The following is a 22,747-nucleotide window of genomic DNA, read 5'->3' as shown; positions in this document are numbered from 1 at the left end:
TAAATAAAAAAATAGTTATTACTATGAGACAATCATGCACAAATCGAATTTTAGGAAAAAATGAGTTTTAGCCGATATAACAAAACACGTGCTCATTATTTTTTGCTGCTTTCAAACATATACTCAAACCAGCCATTACTTGCAAGTTGCTTGAGCATCACTTTCTATAGGAGTTAGAAGATTTAGTAGCTTTTTAGTACTTTGGAGGACAATTTATCACAATTTCTCCCAATAGGTTGAGTTTGGGCAGCTAAAAAAAAATACGTGTCCGTTGTTTTAGACTACTCTATAACATATATCAAAATAAATCAAATCGGAGTCAGACAGTTGGGTACCCTTCCTTGTAAGGAGTACAGTTTATGAATTTAGGGCTTGTAGAGTTAAAAGCTTGGCTCCACAAGAGATCTGATATTTATTTGACAGTGCGAGCCTTATGGTCTCGTCTTGGCTACATTTTAAATGAAAATGTTTTTGATGGGATTTTCTCTTTCTCAAAGGCATGTATGATAATACAAATATCAAACCGTATTTACTACTAAAGTACAGGGTATTAGTAATACAAAATATTCACCTTTAGCAGAATAAACTTCTCAAAATTTACATTCAGTGCTTCACGCGGTTTTTCGTAAACGACCATCGGAAAAATAATCTTTACTAATTAAATAAGTCCTTTTTCTAATGTTTAAAACCGTTAATCCTAAAGATAACAAGACGCTAGAACAAGTACTCTTTGTTTCTTATAATGAGGGTAAAGTCCTGAATATCATTGAGGAATATTATCAATTTTACATTATTACGACTTTTCTTGTAGAGTGCTCTACTCTTAATGAAGGTTTTTACTACTTTTTACTCCTTGCTAATTTTAGCAAGATAGACGCTGCCAATTTCAAGATGTAGACTTTTGACTTGTAAGAAGAGAAAGTTTGTTACTGTACCTGTTGGTTGTCAATCACCTCCATCACATGTGCTGTCTGTTGGGTATTGACATCATGCTTCACAATATGCTCTGGTTTCTGATCTGACAGGTCAATGACCTCATCTGTCAGATTGATAACTTGCACATTGCTACTCTGCTGCAAGTTGCTGACCAACTTCATGGACCTGGCTCCACACTTTGGAGACATGCTTTTCTTTTTTTGAGTGTTATATATGTCCTGCTGACAAATTTACAAATCAGTCAATTTTAAATAGGTTCTTGACAAATCATAGCTTATACTGATTGTAAAGATTGCTTTTTTATTTTATTTTGTCTCCTTTGATATCACAAGGAAATAAAAAGAGAATAAACCTAGTTTCCGTTGGACATTTTATTATGTAAGTTTGGAACAGACATATTATTTCTGCGTGAGTGTCAGGATGGTTGGTGTGCCTGTACCTAAATAAAAATAAGCGAAAAGCACGTTACGAGGCGATAATATAAATAATATATAAGACAAACTTTGACAACCAGTTTGGCCTAGCGGGTAGTGACCCTGACCCTGCCTATGAAGCCAATGGTCCTGGGTTTGAATTCCGGTAAGGGCATTTATTTGTGTGATGAAGATGGATATTCATTCATTCCTTAGTCATGGGTGTTTTCTATGTATACACGTATGTATTTATCTATATAATGTTGCCTAGTACTCAAAGTACAAGCTTTGCTTAGTTTAGGGCGAGGTCGATCTGTGTAAGGTTGTCCCCAAATATTTATTATTATTTTTTTTAAGCTGAAGTAATCACTCACCGTGGTGTGTGAGACACCCGGGCTCCTATGTCCCGCGCGGCGCCGGTAGCAAGATTCTACACAAACACACCCCACCAAACGAATTCTTGGATTGATATTGATGCCGTTGTACGTACGTCGTACGTTGTACAAGCAATTCAAGCAAGTTATGCTACACAAAATCTCTGTAATCAATTTTACTTATTAGCAAAACACAACAACATCGCATCCAAAATCATTACCATACCTTACCTACATCATGAAGCTTTATTTAATCAGGAGGGCGCTATCATTTTTTTGCCATACTTAATTGAACCTTGTCACCGAGCCGGAATGATGTTCGTATTCGTACCAGACTAGAGGAGGAAACTCAGGAAACGGTCTACTTGAGATAGCAATAGTGGATCCCTGTGTCTCACTTCCACATGTTGCCAACGTTAAATTAAAAATTTACCATTGTGGTAGTATTTATATCAATACCGAAATTAATTACCTTCTTTATCAAACTATTTTAGTGCTTTGTTTAGATTACGGTTCTGATATCTTTTGAGTAATTTGTAAATAATTATGATGTCAATATTAATAACTGACTAAGCCAAGCTTATGCACGACAAAAAAACATCTACTTCAACGTCAACTTCCAAATTTAATTTGCTAAAAATGTACGTACATAATAGATGTTATTGTCAGATATAATCGATATTGGTATCAGCGCATTCAGCCAGAAGGCATGCAAATCAGATAATATAGAACATATTTACAAAATATTTACAGATATACAAATAACTTAAAATTAAAACATGTCAAAACAAAACTAAAACGAAAATACTGCTATCTCTGTCGCACTTGTAAATTCGTACGTAAGTGTGATAGGAACGCAACACGTTGAACGTAGTTCGCGGTAGGCCCTCTGGTTATTTGTAGTAAATTTAAAAAATCTAGCAAGAAAAACACTATCGAAATAAATTAAATGTCAAAAAGAAATAATTTATTTTAAATAGTTAAATACGTCAAATAATTTAAATTTTTATACAAGTCAATGCTTAATATTATAGAATGGAGTCATTGAGTAAAAACAGTGCTCATTCAAAAACTTCACCAAAAGATTCTTAAAAACTACCTCGTCATCTACCAACCTCAGTGATTTTGGCAACCCGTCATAGATTTTCGGCGCCATTACAAAGATACTCTTCTGGAAAAGAGCTGATTTGCCAGGAACTGGGTAAAGTTTATCACAATGTCGTCCACTAGCAACATTTTTAAAAAGATGTGGATTTCTTTTGACGAACATTGTAGTCTCCAAAATATACAAATCAGACACTGTTAGTAAGTGAAGTTGCTTAAAATATGGTCTGCAGCTGTTATTGTACCTCAACTTACAGATCGATCTTACGCACCGTTATTGTGCTTTGAAAACATCGTTGGCTTGGCTAGAGTTCCCCCAGAAAATAATTCCGTATCTTAAAGCAGAAGATACGTAGCCGTGATAAGCAGACATAACAGCAGTGCGATTTACGACTTTACTTTATTAGCATATATAAGGTATACGAATATTGCATAAGTTTTTAACAGAGATTCAAAATTCAAATTCAAAATTCAAAAATTTATTCTGCAAGTAGGCCTCAAGGGCTCTTTTACAAGTCAATACAACATTTATAGTAACATCATATAGTGACATGAAAAGGACATAACAACATTTATAAATACAACAGCCAATACCTCGGTAAACATTACATTATAATAATCTTAAAATAAATAATTACTACAATACAATAGAGATGTATAGTCTCTATGGTTAAAAACACATTCAATCTGGAGATGTAAAAGGTCCCCAATGTCAGAGTACTAATACTAATAAAATTTGGAGGTGTAAAGTCTCTCCAAGTCATTGTCAGTGTGAATCGTCCAATTCATTTTGTCGTCTATGTATAGTCCTAGGAATTTTGTAACATGTGTGCTAGCAATGTTGGTATCTTTAAATGCTACAGCAGTGCTATCCTCAGTTTTTCTTTGGCTAAAACTCATTATTGTAGTTTTTTGTAAATTTATTTTCAAGTTATTTTTATCTAGCCACTGTACTATTGATTCTAGGCTGCTAGTTATTTAATTTTGTATGTAAGCACAACCGTACAGTCATCTGCATACAAAACTGTAGGATGTATGATAGCTCCTGAGAGGTCATTTATGTACACAAGGATAAGTAGGGGACCTAAAATACTACCTTGTGGCACTCCATAAGTAACAATTCTTTTATCAGAAAGAAAGTCTGATTCAGTTTTAGTCTGAGGTGATATTCTTGTTATATTTGTCCGTTGAGTTCGACCAGTAAGGTACGATTTAACAAATTGTGCACATTGCCTCTAACACCACCGTATAAATATAATTTTAGTCATATCTATGAAGACAGTATAGACTGGGAGACTATCATCCATTCTAGTATATATTTTATGTAAAAAGTCATATATGGCCATGTTTAGTGATAAGTTTTTCATGAATCCCTTTTGTTCATCACATAAAATAGTATTAAATTCTAAGTACAACAGTAACAAAGCAATAGGTCGATAAAAATTCGTCTAATTTGTCGCCTTTTTTGAAGAGTGGTTTAATGACAGTTTAAAGATAGTTACTTTTAACTTGTCAGGGAAAGATCCTTTATAGTATGCTAGTCATTGTAGTAACTTTGAATATTAATTGGTATCCTCAACATGATGACGTTTTTCAAAATACGTGAATACAAAATTTCTTAAGCATTACAGGAGTGAGAGCTTTGATCATTGTGGAATATCGTTTCACATGTATAGTGCCAATTACAATCACACTTTATCAGACCTGATATCAGACCCGATTTCGGGCCAGAGCAAGAGTATTTTTCCGTTTTAACCAATTATCAGCACATCGCTTACAATATTTGAGATGCAAAAATATCAAACATTGAACTTTTTTGGCAGTTAGAGACAAAATATTTTTTACATTTAAAATATTGTTAAAGATGTGCTGATATATACTAAAAGGGATTCTGTTTAATAATCACACAATCTAAATTAATCATCAGAACGATAGTTATTTAGTTTACTTGAATTGTGTAAATAAATAAATATAATTCTTATTTATTATAGACGGTTTACCCTAATTTATGTTACTTAATATCATACTTTGTTTTTGTTAATAAATGTACTTTACATTGGATTTAGATCTAAGGTAGGTTCCTAACCAAATATTGTACGCCTTTGTAAGGCAAGATATGGAGAACATGACTCATTTACCTAAGACCTTTGTAGAAACCATAACCATGCAATAAAATATTTTTTTTTGAACGAAAAACGATTATCAGGCCCGAAATCGGAAAGTGTGGATGTAATTGGCGCTTAAGCAACGAATTCAAATTTAACGATAAAAATACAAGACAACATTGTCAAATTCATTAGGGTGATTATGATGTCGGCACGATGTGAATCGGTCTTACAGAATTATTATTTACGTAGGTAATGTAAAAGTAAGTTTATTTAAATAGGTTTGTTTTTATTTCGGCATGCTAAATTTGAGAATTGTTATAAAATAATTGCCAAATTTTAAATCTGAAATCCTTAAACATTACAGTCTTACATTTATACATAATATTCTGTTCCGGAAACGGTGTGTCTATGTAGGCTGGATCCAGTGACGTGCTAACCGTCGGTGCGGAGCGAGCGATCCGCACCGACCGTTTGTATGAAGTTTATGTCCGCTCGGACGACCGTCAGCTTTATACAGAAAGTGTCTACAGATCATCACACCGGATCGCGACCTTGGTGCGGTGCGGCACACGTATTGATAGTGTGTAAGATCTTCGCCGTACGTGAGTTAAACGTGAGTTAAGGTAGAGTGAAAAAGAGATATTATGACCCCAGCAAGACGCTCCCTGAACATAATACACAAATATTATATTAGTCCGGTGCGGATCGCACTTCATCGACGGTCAGCGCGACACTAAAACCAGGCTTATATATATGTAATCGAATCTATAAATGTAGGACGCACATTTTCATCTATAGAAATAGGCCGTAAATTTGAATAATTTAGTTGCAATCACAGGTCTACAATGACGCTTGTACTTTAGAATAGCTGAAGTGTACAAAAGGGGAGCTCACCTTTATGAACATACCATGATGAGTGAGTGCGAAAGAGGCAGACTACAAAACAAATGAAGAAACGTGACCCCTTGCAATTTGAATTTATTTAGAAAATGATAGACCCTACTATATATTCCATGTTATCTTATCCTACATGTATTACTTATGGTCACTCAAATTAGAACGAGATGCAAGGCTCTAGTTAAATGGGCTCATGAGAAGTCATGTGGACACTTTTTGGTCAATGTACTCGATCCGGCTAGAGTAATAATTCTACATCCGTGCCGTGTGTCAGACCTGTGACAATATCATTGTCAAAGAGACTCGATATCGCATGATTTTGGATACTTCGTTCTATGCTTCGTTGTTATTTTATTTCATTTGTTCGCTATAAAGTAAAATTGATAGCAGTAATTTCGTGTAGAATAACTTTTTTGAGTCGCCTGTGTAAGTCCCTTCGTAATTTCGTTTCTGCAACGGTAGCAATCCAAGGATTTGTACCAAACATATTGTGGTAGAAGTTGATTCTCCGCGTACCTAGCGGCCCGAGCGTGCTCTGACACACCACGGTCAGTTAAAACTAGTATCTTTTATATATCTACCCAAAAGTAAAACCTCTGGAGTTGCAGGCGTCCATAGGCTACGGTGACTGCTTTCCATCAGGCGGGCCGTATGTTAATATAAAGACGACACCAGGGTTATTTACTTATTTCTAAGTGCCAGTATTATTTGATTACCTTGGTTCTCAATGTATTCATGTTTATTTATGAAATATATTCAGCTAATTTAATAAATATTTGTCTATAAAATACTATTTTAGAACATCAATAGTATTGCAAAAACAGGGCAATAATTTAGGTTTTTAGTTGTCCTGAGACATGACCAGAAATAATTGGTTGGTTCCAAACTTACATTGATAACCCTATTTATCCTGTTTATTATATGTATATATAATTAATCTCGATATTAAATGTACTGTTTTGTGAATTGGTTGGCAGCACATATTAGGAAGCATGACTCCGAAATCCACAGGCAAGAGCATGAAGCCTTACAACACTAGCCTTATTGAGCTTACTGTGCGACTTAGTCAATTTGTGTAATAATGTCCTATAATATTTATTTAATTATTTATTTATGCAGATGGTCATTGTCTTGCCGTAGACTACCAACATGCAAGTTATCAACCTGACAGATGAGGTGATAGACCTGTCAGATGAGGAGACTCATCGGACGCTAGAGGTGGTTGTGAAGCAAAATGCCAATGACCTTCAGGCACCAAGGCAAGAGACAACTGTCAACCTACAGGTACAGGAGAACAGTTTATTATGCTACATGTACATGCTTGGCAAGTCTCAAGAGTGTTTGGCAAGAGGACAATACAGCCACACAATATAGCCTTAACACATTCACTGCCGGGAACCCACCTGGTGGGCGCTCGTGAACTTTGTTCAGATGCCGGACAATCTGCTGGGCGGGTTGTTTTGTACGCAACTGTAGACCACTGGTTTCTGGGGTAGTGCGCCGTTTTTTGTCTGGCAGGGAATGTGTTAATGTGATTTTGAGGGACTACATTTACTAGGTATATTTGCATATGATTGTCCCATAATAAAGATAAAGATATTTGTTTAAATTAAAGGTTACTTAAGAAATCATGCATTTATAATAATTGTTTATAATGTTTATTTATTTGTATATAATAGAATGCCAATCGGCGTCACATAGATATTGACAGCCAAATTGTAACGATATAGTTGTCCTCTTTAACCGTCACTACCTGCTGATCATTGATTTGCAGAATGCTACAACCAAAAAGGAGAGTATCGACGAGCAAGAATCTGACATGAAGCGCGAGGTGGTCGGTCAAGTCGCATTGAAGGTTGTAGCAGAGCTTGAGGTCACTGGCTCGGAGGCAGAGGTGGGCGTGTGGGTGATGTGCTCCGGGCGCGGGGAGGGGGGAGGGCCGGAGGGTGGGCTGGAGCGCGGCCCCGACGCCCGCAGGGAGCACGGGGGCGGGGAGGAGGGAGGGCCGGAGCGCGGCCCCGTTGCCAGCAGGGAGCGCGGGGGCGGGGAGGAGGGAGGGCCGGAGCGCGGCCCCGTCGCCAGCAGGGAGCGCGGGGGAGGGAGGGAGCTCAGGGGAGGCCCCGCGACCGCTAGGATGCCGCCGGGCCCCACCACACAAGGTAAAGTTCATTTACAGTCTCGCATGTCAGCGATATATTAACCATCATCTTCCTCGCGTTATCCCGACTTTTAGCCACTGCTCATGGAATACTGGGGTCTGCTTGGCAAATAATCCTAAGACTTTATGTATAGGCACTGGTTTTTACGGAGGGTAAACTAGGCTTTAAAGCCTAGTTCATATAGAACTCACTAGAAGATTGTTATTTTTTTAAGTTAATAAAATAAGAAAGTTATGAATGGTGAATTTTAAATAATAATGTATTTAGCTTTCAAATATGTATAAATAAGTAAAAAATCTCTGTTATGTTAATAATTACGAACTGTTTTCATAATGGACCCCCATCATTTTCTGCACAATACTTTTGTCGACATTTTTGGCGTGTTGATTTCTTATAGATCGCAATGAATTGATACCCAGGACAATTTGACTAATAGTCTTGTTTAGTTTTTTTTTCATGATTGCCCAGTAGTTTTTGATAGATTGAAATTGGGGACAATTCGAAGGATTCATCTCGCGGGATATGTAACTGGCCTGATTATTAGCATACCATGCTAAAACTTTTTTTGAGTAGTGGCAGCTGGCTAAATCTGGCCAAAATTTCACAGGACCGTTATGGGTTCTAATAAATGGCAATACTCATTTCTCTAAGCACTCTTTAATACAAAAGTCCGACTTCATTATTGACTATGTTTACAACTTTTCGCCTTACAGCCGCAATTATAAATTCCTATTGAGGGGTGTACGCAGAGTGCGCGTGGAACCCCATAGTATTGAGGGGATGACGAAGAAAACAGCAAACATGTAAATCTGTATTCTTGTATTGCAAAATAATGAGAGACATAGGCTATAGGTACATTACTTCAGTAGGAGCGGAGCTTATTCCAATTACATGTTAACGTGACGCTGACGAGGTAGGATTTCAGAAAGAGGATGGATTAAGCGTCTGACAGTTATAGACAACTTTAGTGTTGTCATGTTGCATCAAGTAAGGCATAGAGCACATATTAAGATTAAGTAATGCATACACTGACCGACCATCTTAATAATTCCTTGCAATATCATATGTTTTTTTGCGAACTTGTCAAGTTTCACGAACTTATATTTTTCGGGTAAATAACCTCTATTTTTTTTTTTATTAAAATAAACATATGAGCAACTTAGCTAATAGCTATACATTAATTTCGTTATAGACCTATAGTTTCCTAATTTTAAATTTCGATGTACAATTGAAAAAAAAATAATACTGTAAACTTATAGCGTACATAACAAAAGCGTAAATGTATATAAATATATATATATATATATATATATATATATACAGGGTGATTCGTGAGACGTGAGCTGGACTAAGCCTACACAATCAGTAAATGTTAATGAATCGTTCACCATCATATTTAAGTAAAACAATCACGCTTTTTATCTGTTATTTAACTTTTTCTTAAGGACAAATTTGATTATCTACAATCATGGACACCCTACAACACTTAATTAAGAAAGATAAAACCTCTTTAACTGTTATGACAGCACTTTGATTATGAAGAAAATAAAATGTCACACTTGAGTGAGATACGATTTTATAAAAGTAACCACACTCCGATGACACTCAATTTGTCACTTATTATGAATAAAACAAAGAGGGTGACCATAAATATCGTAAATAAAATAAAACTCTTTTTTTTGAACAGTAAAAATTAAATTAACGTTAATCTCACAAATACTTGTACGAAACAGTTGCTGATAATTTACCGAATATGCAGGCTTGATCCTGCTCACGTCTCCTGAATCATCCTGTATATATGCAGAGAACTGAGAAATACCTTAAATCACAGGTACCTATTATCAGGTTGCTGCAACTTTTAACCGTTATTTTAGAAAAGAATATACTGTTCTTTTAAACAGGCCTAATGAATTGCAAAACAAATCTGCGTCCATACATTTTTCATTGTACTATAGCATATGAATGCTGTGCGTATTTATTGGCCATATAAAACTTCGAACCGAGTAGTTGATTAAAATCGAGTTTTACATATGTCTTGTCGTCCAACAACAAGCAACCTTCGAATTTTGACAATACTGGGTCGTACAATAGTCGAGCTAGTGTTTTAGGTTGTCGGATCTGTTTAACAGTCCGATTTGGTTGTTTTATTGCTCGATAGCTCTTATAGCCACCTCTGAGGTGAATCCATCTTTATCTCTCTAGAAGTTTCTTTGAATTTTTGGGATAAATCGTAATTAGACCGTCCTGAATTTTGTTTAAGTGACCTTGGGACTTTTTTCCCAAAATCTTGTTATTTGTCCCAGACCTCCGATTACTTTGTATTTTCCTGTCGGCTGATAGAGTCTCCTAGAAACGTTTTATGACCCTACAAATTCTAGCTTTTAGCATCTTAAGCGACTTAGCTGTCTTCGTCCGGGATCGATAAGAATGTTCGAAGTATTTGTGCACGATCAATCTCCTGTTCTCAATGTTCATGGTCGAAAACTTTAAAATGTATAAAGCTAATAAAATAATATATTTACCATTAATAGTTTGAAGGTTGGTGATTGAACTGTAATTGTCAATTTTTTTCCCGCCATGGAATTATTATTTATTAAACATTGCTAATTATGTGCCAATTCTATATGAACTAAGCTTTATTGGGATAAGTCCGGTTTCTTCACGATGTTTTCCTTCACCGAAGAGCGACAGGCAAATATTGAATACAAATAATAGAAGTATTTCATACATAAAGTGGCCCACTCATTACCAGTTCGCGGGACGATATCGGCCTGTCAGTTATTTGCGATTGTCAGCTTTTGCAAATAACTGACAAGCCGATATCGTCCGGCGAACTGGTAATCTGTGGGCCCCTTTAGTAAACGCTCATTGGTCTAGGTACCTGGGGTTTGGACCCGCGACCTCTGGATTGAAAGTCGCACGCTCTTACCGCTAGGCCACCAGCGCTTCTCGCGACGTTTCAACCCTGATCATAAAATAAGTAGGTATTAATTTAGGTAGGTACCTAAGGTTTGACTACCGGTCTGGCCTCGTCGGTAGTGCCCCTGCCTATACTCCAGTGTTCCTGTGAAACCTGGTATTTGTGTGATGGGCACAGATCCAGTAATGTGCAATATAAGAGCAGAGTATTAACACTACATAACTTCAGTAAATAATTTTTATAAAATAGATTTTTAAAAATCAGTTTATTTCTATTTATCAGCATTCAAATTTCTTAAACCTAGTAACAATATTATAGATTTTATTATCCAAGTAACGCGAAGGAGTTATTACCTTTTTTATTATATGGATATAAAAGTAAAACATAAAATGTTGGTCGAGACTCTTCGTTATGAGATGTTTGGCTGAAGCGACTCTAGGTACAATGAATAAAATGATCGTCAAAAAAATCAAAATCAAATCAAAAATATTTTATTGTATGGTTATGGGTTCTACAAAGGTCTTAGGTAAATGAATCAACATCCCACATGGCGGTTATCTCGGGAGCCAAGTCTTTACTATTTAATATTATTGTTTTAAGTTGAGAAGGGGAGCGCGTTGTGGCCTAGCCTAAGCAGGAGGGGTATCCCTACCTGTATCGTCCGCGTAATGAAGAAAACCAAACTTGTCCAGAAGCCAAACTTGAAAGTTTTTAAGAAGAGGCTGATGGAATGGTCTGCGACTCAACAGACGTAAGACAGTCAGTCGTTAGTAATAAATAAAGTTAAACACAAAAACAGTCCCGGCAGAAGAAAGTAGTTTTACCTGTTTTATTTTCGTTATACTACTCAGCTCTGCCAATAACCTTCCCCACCAAGTATTTAGTAAGCGGGCGGTCGAGGCGCTCGGCTAACACCTCTAGCAAGTAAAGTTTACTATTCACGTGAATGTTATCACCCCGTAAGAATTTTTAACGATAATTGTTAATTATGTTTGTTAATTTTATACTGACACACTGAAAAAAAAAATAGCCGAACTGGTTTTGTAACTTTACTAAATAACTAAACTACGGTTATAAGAAAATAAACTTTGCATAAATTTACAAAACTTATTTTGTAGTGTATAATTAATACCTGAACACTGATAGCCAAACACGGTTTTGTAACATATAACACATAGTTCGCAAGTCCCAATTTTTGTGTAAACAGTAACCAAAATGTTTGTTACAGTTATGCAAACATTTCTTTCAGTGCATTACTGTTATTTTATAATCTTTATGTAAATATTTCTACGCCAATGCATGCCGGCAGAATATGCTGTTATACACCTATTTACTAACGGAATACGTGGTTGACGGCTTTACTACAAGGTATGTGTACAAACACATTGACGACCGGTTTGGCCTAGTAGGTAAGGTCCGACCGAGAACGCTTTTTTTGTCTCGGCCGAGACCGAGACCGAGACCGAGATTCAATGGGATTCTCGGCCGAGACCGAGAATTTATACAATAGAGAAAAAACACGAATTTTGCACTAAAATTGTTTTTATAATCGAAATTCGACGATTTATCAGAAAAAAGTTATCATAATCAATTCCTAGCGCTATTAAACAGTATTTTAGGGTTCTGTAGCCATAATGGCAAAAATCGAACCCTTGTAGTTACGTCATGTAATATGTCTGTCGGTCTGCGCGTATGTCACAGCCATTTTACTCAAAAACTATACGGTATATTTTATAACCAAAGTTGGAACGTAGGTGTAGATGTATTATGTAAGTCGCTTCTTAGTTTCGAAAAAAATAATGTAAAATATATTTTCAAATATATACTCCGTATAAATGTAACAAAAAGTAAAAAAAAAATCATGTGGCTCATCATAAGATAGGTCTTTAAAAATACAGAAAGGTTGCTAAAACGTTTTTTTTTATTAAATAAATACTTTTGACAATAATCGATTTAAAAAAAAAATTGTGTGATCCCTCTTACTTTTGAACCGGGAGAGCAAAACCATTAAAAAAATTCTAAATAAGCAAATAATTTTTCAGGAAAATTATTTTGAATATGGAAGAGTTATAAAAAAACTGATCTTCTTATTAAAACGACAAAAGTGCCACTAACATACGCTCTTTTGCTTGTACGGCTTTTTTGTATTATATGAAGGTACGGAACCTTCCATTATGCGTGGTCCGACACGCACTTGGCCGGATTTTCAGTACGGATGTGCACAAAAAGAGGTAAAATAACAATAATCAAAATATAGAGTTATATATTGTAACTTTTAACCCAAAATATTCGCCACAGGTGTCGTTTTGTACTTACCTACTGCTTTGCTTTTTCCCTTTGACACAAATATATTTAGTATCAAAATATCCAGTGTCATCTTCCACTCACAACAAGTTAATCTAAGTTACATCCCGATAACAATATACACCCATTTATTCATCAATAACAACTACCACAAAACGAAAAAAACCAAATGAACAAGTCATTACTTGCAACCGCGCCTATCCGATCCCAACACTTACTATTTGATAAGTAATTGGTTTAAAATGTGGCTATGAAACCAATTTAAATCACAAAAAACGTCACACCAACCGGGCGATGCAACCAACGAGTGGCTTAGACCCTGGGGCTCGTGCGCGGAAAATTCAAATTCACCAATGATAACTCATTGCTTATTCTCGGTCTCGGCAAGAATCTCGGCCGATTTTGGCCGAGAGCCGAGACCGAGATCTCGGCCCGATTTTTGGCCGAGAATGCCGAGACCGAGACCGAGACCGAGATCTCGGTCGGACCTTACTAGTAGGTAGTGACCCTGCCTACAAAGCTGATGGTCCCGGGTTCAAATCCTGGTAAGGGCATTAATTCGTGTGATGAGCATGGATATTTGTTCCTGAGTCATGGGTGTTTTCTATGTATTTAAGTATTTATAAATATTTGTATATTATATATATCGTTGTCTAAGTACCCTCAACACAAGCCTTATTGAGCTTACTGTGGGACTTAGTCAATTTGTGTAATAATGTCCTATAATATTTATTTATTTATTATTATTTTATTTATTGTATAGATTGTTAAAAAAACAACTGCGGTCTACGTTTTTTCAATAGTTTTATAGTGCTCTATTCCGTGTGTGGTGTGAAATAATTTATTTTGGATACAGGCAACATCCCTATTGTAAGCGTCACTGGCGTGTTTTGTTCCAGTGGCCGAGCTCGCGGAGCAGCGGCCTGGCACGTCGGGGACAGATGAGGAACACACACATACACTGCGGGCAGACGACACACAGACACACACACCGGGGACATACGTGGCACACGCACCCTACCCCTGCACGACATGCGGAAAACGGTTCAAGGCACAAATATATTTAAAGAAACACCTTCTCCTTCATACTGGAGCAAAACCTTACACCTGTATCACGTGTAAAAAGGCGTTTCCGCAAAGCGACCAATTAATAAGACACGAACGCATCCACACCGGTCAAAAACCGTACGCCTGCGATGTATGTACCAAAGCGTTTGCAGGTTGGGCTGCGTTAGTGAAACACCGACGGATTCACGATACCACCGGCGTAAGAAAATTCTCTTGTATTACGTGTAAGAAACAGTTTAGATTCCGGTTCGAATTAATTCGGCATGAACGGAGTCACTCTGATGAAAAGCAGTACGATTGCAAGTTGTGTAACAAAGCGTTTAAATCCCATAAACAGTTTCGTCAGCATGTATGCAAAGGAGAGTTCCCACATTCCTGTGGTCTTTGTACAGGCGCGTTTTCAAATAGAAGCAGCTTAAAGGAACACAGGCAACACGCTCACGCAGGTCGACAACCATATTACTTTTGCAGCAAATGTAAGGAGCCATATTCAAATTTGCGTTTTTTAGCCAGGCACGAACAGACTCACAGCGACAACCGGCTGTACAGGCACGCCTGCCAGCAATGTACGGTGACGTTCGCAACACACGCCAGTTTACAGAATCATATGCAACGACATATCCAGGGAAATCTAAACGAGTGCAAAATATGTGGGCAACAGTTTGAAGAATCGAGTAGTTTAGGAGACCACGAACAAACACACAACATTGAAAAGTCATACACCTGCGGAATGTGTTACGAGGGATTTGATTCTTTGAAAGACTTTCAAAATCACGCCCGAATCCACATGTAATAAAAAATGTTACGTTCTACACTTAGACATAAGGTATTTTCTTCTGATTTACAGATTCTTGTATTGATGGGGCCGAAGCTAGTGATGGCAATCACGAATAGAGTTGTCTATTAACCTGAAGTTTTGAGTCCTAACACTAACTCTTACGAGTCCGCAGCAAGCTCGGCCGAATTTCACCATCCCATACAAACGGAGTTTCGATTCTCATTTTAAAACTACGTGTTGGATTATAATGAAACTTCACATACAAAGACGATAAGACTCTGTATTCTTTTTAACTATGTATATGGTATCAGAAGCTACATAAAATAATTACAGGCATAGGTATACCTTATCCTATTGTAAGTACAGTTTCAGAGCAATCTAGCTTGTCGTCTTAAAATGAGAGCGTAACTACATTGTATGGAGACCCGAGCTTGCCGCGGACTCTTAGACTGGGAATAGTGGAAATTTTAAGTCGTAACTTAGTCTTAAAAGAACTGAAGTCTTTAAAACATTCACTGTCTGACAAAAAAAAAATAGTACTCTAAAAAACGAGGTGGCGAGGCCACGTAACTAAACTACCAATACACACTTTTTAAAAAAAGTCCTTGCGGGTGCGACTACGCTCACGGCTAAATTAGTTCACGCTACGCCACTGCTAGCCGCATCGGCCATTATTAAAGGGGCTGTACATTTCATAACTGTTGATTGGACTGAATATAATTGGTCAAACTGAACCGTGAATGGAAACGTGCAGACCGAATGAACGTGTTACGAAAGCAAATTAATTGCTTAAGGGCATATTTTTTTTATTTTTCTCAGATTTTGTTAACATTTTATAGATATAGCTGTAACAAAAATAGTGGGGATCCGGTCGTCGACTTTTCCACACGACACGATACAACACGATATTCTTGTTACACCTCGTGTAGAGTTTTATTCTGTACAACATAGGCTCCATTTCATCGTATGTGCTGAAATACCTTCCACTGAGATACGGAAAGGTATATCATTTTCGTAAGTCGATGTGAATTTTCATAGATTTGTTTGTCCCTAATTTGGATTTTGTGTTTATTCTGACTAGAATGAGGAGCTCTTCAAACATACTAAATTTCATAAAAAAAATAAAAAAAATGGGCGTTAAATTGAATATAAGAGCTTACTGCATTAAATCAACGATGATCAACTCTGGCCAACGCGGGACGGACCCACATCAGCAGTTGATCCTCGTTGATGTTTTCATTGTGATTGACAACTGTATATAGATTATAGATTGTAATGTGGTACGTTCCACAATAAAAAAGGAAAAAAATATTAACATTTATATTTACTTTATTTTAAATACATATCTTTGTGCGAATGTGTTATTTTTTCTTATTTCTGCATCTCATTTCCGCTCACCTCCATCCCCTATATGTATAATACCCCTACAGTGATTGTATTTCATTAAATGTCAAGGTTGAAAGAAACTCCATTTAATTAAATAACACTTATTACTTAAATACAGATGAAGTAAAAACGCTTATAATATTGTTATAACTTTTTTCTACACTCAAAGCTATTGATTTAGTGAAGTGAAGTTTCGGTTAAACTATAAAATCGGGCATAACGTAAATGTCCCAGTACTTGATACTACTTCATATGAGTTACCATTTCCCATAATTTACTTACGTTTGAGAACGCAACAGAAAATCAACTTTCAGATTTTTGAACATCCACCCCTCACACTTCCTGCATGTACTTTTATCTCTTTGAGTATGAATAAGTGTATTGTTGTATATGCATGCATAGGTAATGGCTACGTTGTGTATCACTTGTGTGCCTTCCCGACCCATATCTATCATGTATGTATTCTCAATGACCTAGGTCTAGTAATCAATGGCTCACAAAACTCACACGAGTACGGCTTCTCTCCCGTATGAATCCTTTCATGTGTCTTTAAAGTACTCGATCTCGCAGTCTTTTTTACATACATCGCATTCGTATGATTTTTCCCCAGTATGCGTTCTTTGATGCATTTTCAAAGTAACTTGCTGTGTTAACTTCTTTTGGCATATCTCACAGCTAAAAGGTTTCTCTCCAGTGTAAATACGCTCGTGATTCTTGAAATGAGTCCATTGTGCGAACTTTTTTGGCACGTGTCGCAAGAGTATGGTTTCTCCCCACTATGTTGTCGTTCATGTTTCTTCAATGAATGCCTCTCCGTGAACCTTTTCTCACAAACTTCACAAGATAATCGCTTGTCTCTCGTATGTATCCCTTTATGTTTCGCTAAAGAACCTAGTTGTGAAAACACCTTTTTACACACTTCACACTTGTACGGTTTTTCACCAGTGTGTGTTCTTAAATGTTTCTTCAGATGGTTTGATTTCGCGAATGTCCACTCGCACGTATCACACGCGTGTGGTCTATTACTGTCGCCGGTGTGTTTCTGTTCATGTTTTTTAGAATCACTCTGTTCCGTGAACCTTCTCTCGCATATTCCACAGGCATATGATCTTTTCCCTGTATGAATTCGTTCATGTTTATTTAAAGAGCCTAATTGTGTAAACTCCTTATTACACGTTGTGCACTTATACGGTCTTTATCCAGTATGGGTTCTTAAATGTCTCTTTAAATAGTACAATTTGACGACTTGGCTCCCGCAAGAGTCGCATCCATGTATTCGCATGTGTGTTGGCTCATAATTCTTTAAATCGCTCTGTTCTGCAAAACTTTCGTGACACAATTTGCACGAATATGGGTAGACTCCTTCGTGATTCGTAGGGCCTAGTTGCGACTGACCTAAAAATATCGTTATTTTCGTGTATCGTTATCTTTACGACCAACATTGTAATGTAACGTTATTTTAATGTTAGTTTACATAACGAATAAGCGATATAATAACGTTAAAGACCCGCTTCTACTTTTTGAGCTATTAAGACTCATACTGAGAATAATTTAAAACTTTCTAAATGGTAACAATGATATTAGTATTAAAGTGTTATATGAATATCAGTCAAACGCCACTTATCTCTTGTGTATGTTGAAGACGATATTGAGTAATTTTCCAAACATTTTCATGTACCCTAATCACGACAAAGTTGTCATATGTTATTTGTTATAATTGAAGCTTAGCGGGAAGTTTTTTATACGAATGCAGCCCACTTAATGATTACAGGACATATCAAATTCTTAAGTAGGAATTGTTATCAAAGTCAGATTTAAAACATAAATTCAAGATGGTGTCCGCTTTAATAAACTTTATTTTTGGATCAAATTTGTTTGTAGTTTTGACTATGTCAAATCACAAAAAGATAACATAATATAAATATTATTTTTGCATAGTTTTTTGAGAATCGGATTAATATCCACGATGAACCTTGCCCACTGTAGCCTAAAACGTTTTGAGGTATAAGCGACATAAACTCGTGCATTTATAACGTTATTACATCGCTTTTTTTAAAGAGTTACTCCCAAGACTCGAAACCGGTTTTAAAAATAGCGGTAAATACCGATATATTTCGATTTTACACCGAACTTTCATAAGAACGCGAACGATTTAAGAACTTTATTGTAACCTAAATAAACCGGTTTATTCGACGAGCGACGAGACGGCTGGCCGGCCTTGTGGTGTGCCACGTAAACCGACATAGGAAAAAACAGGTTTTTATTGCTCTAAACTGGTTAATCTGACAAGAACTTTATGGAAATGTTCTCCTAAAAACCGGTTATAAATAACGGTTTTACGAATGGAACCGAAATTAAAAGGTTTTGCGCCAATGATAACGGCTTGGAAATTTAACCGGTTTCCAAGCCTTGGTTATAACGTTACGGGTTTCATTTCGTTATGTTATGATTGTAACGCTATGTATAAAGGAATATAGATATATTTTAAACGTTTAAAAATAACGTTTTTACAGCGATTTTGCATAACGTTATATATTACGTTTATGCTGTGCCAACTTCCTGTAAAAGGCTTTCCATTTTAATCGTTTCTCACCCTTGTGCGTTCTCAAATGTCTCTTAAAATCGTTTAATTCGTCGAAGCGCCAATTACACCATTCGCAGGCGAAGGGTTTCTCACCGGTGTGCATAGTAGTCATATGTTGCTTGTAAGTAGTTAAACACTTGAAGGTTCTAGTGCACATGAGGCAGTCGTAACTGTTCGCTTCTGTGCTCGCTGTGTGTTCGCGCGCCTGCTTGACGGAACGCGCTCGGTCCTTGCGCAGGACGACTAACTCTGAAAAGAAATGCAATAATACAGTAAGGACGCTAAGCAAGAACAATTTCGTACATTGACGCGCATTATTAAATTGCTGTCCCGCCGATGATGCCGCCGGTCAATACCACTGTGTCGAATAGCGGCCATGGCGGGTCAATGTACGAAATTCTTCATGTTCAGCGTCCTTACTTTAATAAACAGCAGAAGTTGCTAAGTGGTTGTGGACTTCAAAACGACCTGCACGGACTCTTTATTTTCATAACGATAAAATTGTGCTCAAAATGTACAAATGTTAAAACGGGTCACTCATGTATTTAAGTGCCGAGATTGCTCTACATGTTTTGCTCCATAACGAGGAGCTTCAACCACGGTGGACCATGTCGCGAAATATGTCATGCCTTTGACATAAAAACTATTATACAGATACGTTTAAAATGTCTGTGTGACATGGTAGGGGAGCCCAAGAGGGGATTTTTGGAGGGAAGTTACTCGAGCGCGTCAGATTAACACAAGGGGATACCTCCCTTGCGTCCTGTTGAGTACCTCTATGAATTTTAGTAGTAGTAGTTGTTTGTCGAATTCGGGGAACATTTTTTCGGAGGAACGGTTTTAATGTTTAAAGAAACCGCTTGTTTAATGAAACTCACCCTGATCTAGTTTCGCCTCCTGTGCAGTCCGTTTTTTACATGTATCTGTATCTACTGTCTCACTCCCACACGGATCTGGCGTCTCACTTCCACACGGATGTGTGGTCCCGGTCCCGCCAGCTTCAGCGGGTTGCTTCTCGTACTCGATTTCCAGCTCGACGGCCACTGTCAACAACAAACGACTGGGTATTGTTAGTTATTCAGTCAGACTATATGATGTAGCATAGACATGACAAGATAAAAATCAGAGTGGTCCAGCATAGTGGTTTTGACCGAATACCGAATATTCGGCCACTGTATCGGCCGAAGCGCCGAATATTAGGCATGACATGCGAACATTTTGAGTTATAATTATTATGAAAACTATTCGCCAACAACGCACAAATGAATGTCGTGCCTCAATCAAATCAGGCCCATGATATAATTAAAATGAATTGGACTGGAATTTGGTCTGAAATAAATATATATTGATTGATTGATTGAAAATATTTCGTAATCAACAAATGCTCAAAAAAGGGTATTTGTGTTTAACAACTTTCCAAGAATGAACTGTGGTCGGTGGTATTTCCGGACCGATACAAAAAAAATTACAAAAATTCATTATTCACCAAAAACACGTAAATTATAATCAAAGGGATGGAGCCTCCCTGTAAGCAAAATAAATGCTTGGGAGACACCAGCAATTATATCAATAAATAAGCATAATAAAAATGAAAATAACCTCTCGTAAGGCATATTAAAAAAAAAATATTCACGTACATTATTCGTGGCTATTAGCCGGGTCCGGGTGTGGACCCGCCTATTAGCGACATACATATTATGTGTTCGAACCCAAGGGGGGTCCTTCCTCAGGCTCATGGAGGCCTATTATAATACCTAGTGTTAAACGGGAAGTGTGTTGTGACGATTGCGTGGGCACAGTGGGGTCAGTGTGCTTGATTCTTGATATGTTTACTCCATGATTTTCTGGAGGCTCAGCATATACAGATCAGCTTAAAGTTCAATCAGAAAATTAGGATTCACAGACCTTAACTATATGTAAGTCCACAAGAGAGATGTGAAGCGAATAGGGCTGGGAACTGTCAAAGGTTTCAATAGCTGATGGACGGACTTCATTCTATGGGATTTGGCTTAGAGGGCTAGGACATTTTCCCACTATTTGAAGGATTGACAGGCAAAACCCTTACCGGCCGGCCAACTTCATTGCTGTGTATGAACTGAGTACACTCACTGTTATCTGTGAACTCCAAAAGCTGCGACACTCCCAGTCCGCTTAACTTGCTTGTCTCCTCCCATTCTGGTTCCTGTTTCATGACATCCTGTTCCACATCCTCCTGTGGTTCAGTACCTTCTCGCTTCACTTTAACATCCTCTTGCAGGTCAATGACCTCCTCCTTCAAGTAAACAGCATGTAGCTGGGTAATAGGTTCTTGCTTTACACTTGCACTGGAGACCACGGGTACCTCTGTGATGTGCCCTGCCAACCAACACATGCTCATGGTTACTAGAGAGTGCTCCCGGTTATCCTCCTGGCAGGATCGCCATATGGGGACGGATGTTGGGAGACATATTGAAACAATTAGAATCTAAATAACACTACTCTTTATTTAAAAGATCAATGATTATATAGCAATCGGAAAACATATTGAAACTGAAAAATGCGCGTTTTCCCAGAGATAAGACCAAGCTAGATCGATTTTTCACCCCCGAAAACCCCCATATAACAAATTTCATCAAAATTGTTAGAGCCGTTTCCGAGATCCCTGAAATATATAAATATTAATTTATTTTTTGTGTGTTTTATGTTAACCTGTTCATGTGCAATAAAGTGACATACATATATACATATATACAAGAATTGCTCATTTAAAGGTATAAGATTATGTACATAAGTATCTATAGTTCTATACACTAAATGGTACAGGTTTTCTAAACAAATACAGGCAAGAACTGGGAATGCCCGGTTCTCCCCATACAAACTCAGTACCGGGAGCATTCCCTTGTTACATTATTACGATTGGAACTGATCATCATTTAGGGTGAAATTAAATGATAAGTAGGGAGTTTTATATATCCATTCCTGTAGTTGGATAAAATGAATAAATGAAAATTATGTTAAAAAACCTGCAATAAATAAATTGAAACCATTTGATCTGATTTTCATCATCTTTAGCATTGTAATATCACATCAGTATAGTTCCAAGCAAAAAAATAGGTTGTGTATGGCAGTATGTTTCTCTCTGTCTATGCCCCACTAACATGCAACTGTTGCCAAACTAAACGTCTGCATTGCCTTATTATAATACACGGTGATGTGAGTTACCGTGTGTGTCCGGCGGACAGGCGGGCTGCGGCGCATCCCATGAGAGCTCCGTCTTCATGACCACTGCCTCCATTACGTTACGACCCTAGTGTCCGTGTTGACGAAACAAGTCACAAACACTACACTATGACTACACTATACAGATCCACAGAAGTTGATGCCAACGGTGGAATACACGACGACGACGACGGGTAATTTTTTGTCATTTAATTAACAAATGGATGGAAGCGAAATCAAGATTAAACAGAATAAAAGCTGAAAAAATAACTAATACAATAAACAAAAATTAGAATCAATACAATTTCGTTTGGCAGATGAAAATTGCATTTTCAGTTCAGTGATTCAGTGTGACCAGCTAAAAAATCATTATAGTGTCAATTACATCCACACTTTATCGAGCCGGGGGGCCTACCGCGAAAACCAAAATTCGCAAATTGAGGCGGATCTTTTTCTTTTACTCTCACTAAGACGTAATTAGAGTGACAGAGAAAAATGTTAAAGCGCCAATTACATCC

General features: G+C 37.3%; 2 protein-coding genes across 6 annotated transcripts; one reads left to right on the top strand and one right to left on the bottom strand.

Annotated features, from left to right (window-relative positions):
* Positions 1–5,460: 5,460 nt before the first annotated feature.
* Positions 5,461–16,418, top strand: LOC133533100 (zinc finger protein 497-like). Of its 4 annotated transcripts, none has more exons than XM_061872053.1 (4): positions 5,461–6,258; positions 6,973–7,116; positions 7,607–7,991; positions 14,115–16,418. In XM_061872053.1, exons 2-4 carry the CDS (start codon positions 6,982–6,984, stop codon positions 15,074–15,076), a joined length of 1,482 nt encoding a protein of 493 aa, XP_061728037.1. In that variant the 5' UTR covers positions 5,461–6,258; positions 6,973–6,981; the 3' UTR covers positions 15,077–16,418. The 4 variants fall into 4 exon arrangements, with proteins under 4 accessions (XP_061728037.1, XP_061728036.1, XP_061728034.1 ...); XM_061872052.1 differs by having other exon boundaries at positions 6,952–7,116; XM_061872050.1 differs by having other exon boundaries at positions 5,461–6,380.
* On the bottom strand, positions 16,373–22,663 carry LOC133533102 (zinc finger protein 823-like). 2 transcript variants are annotated; one of them, XM_061872055.1, is made up of 5 exons: positions 22,233–22,663; positions 21,141–21,386; positions 19,910–20,074; positions 19,041–19,280; positions 16,373–17,842 (listed from the first exon to the last, which is right to left on the bottom strand). In XM_061872055.1, the coding sequence occupies exons 1-5, from the start codon at positions 22,303–22,305 to the stop codon at positions 17,643–17,645; spliced, it is 924 nt and encodes a 307-aa protein (XP_061728039.1). In that variant the 5' UTR covers positions 22,306–22,663; the 3' UTR covers positions 16,373–17,642. The 2 variants fall into 2 exon arrangements, with proteins under 2 accessions (XP_061728039.1, XP_061728040.1); XM_061872056.1 differs by having other exon boundaries at positions 19,125–19,280; positions 22,233–22,661.
* Between the last annotated feature and the right edge of the window lie 84 nt (positions 22,664–22,747).

The sequence above is a fragment of the Cydia pomonella genome, chromosome 28 (assembly GCF_033807575.1).
Source record: "Cydia pomonella isolate Wapato2018A chromosome 28, ilCydPomo1, whole genome shotgun sequence".
NCBI classification, from domain to species: domain Eukaryota; kingdom Metazoa; phylum Arthropoda; class Insecta; order Lepidoptera; family Tortricidae; genus Cydia; species Cydia pomonella.
This window is presented reverse-complemented; position numbering and strand designations above follow the sequence as displayed.

Coding starts and splice junctions, on each gene's coding strand:
- LOC133533100 (XM_061872053.1), top strand. CDS start 6,982: ATGCAAGTTATCAACCTGACAGATGAGGTGATAGACCTGTCAGATGAG. Junction 7,117..7,606: donor AGACAACTGTCAACCTACAG/GTACAGGAGAAC, acceptor ATTGATTTGCAG/AATGCTACAACCAAAAAGGA. Junction 7,992..14,114: donor GCCGGGCCCCACCACACAAG/GTAAAGTTCATT, acceptor GTTTTGTTCCAG/TGGCCGAGCTCGCGGAGCAG.
- LOC133533102 (XM_061872055.1), bottom strand. CDS start 22,305: ATGGAGGCAGTGGTCATGAAGACGGAGCTCTCATGGGATGCGCCGCAG. Junction 21,387..22,232: donor CTGTCCGCCGGACACACACG/GTAACTCACATC, acceptor GTTGGTTGGCAG/GGCACATCACAGAGGTACCC. Junction 17,843..19,040: donor ACATTTGAGAACGCACAAGG/GTGAGAAACGAT, acceptor CGATATTTTTAG/GTCAGTCGCAACTAGGCCCT.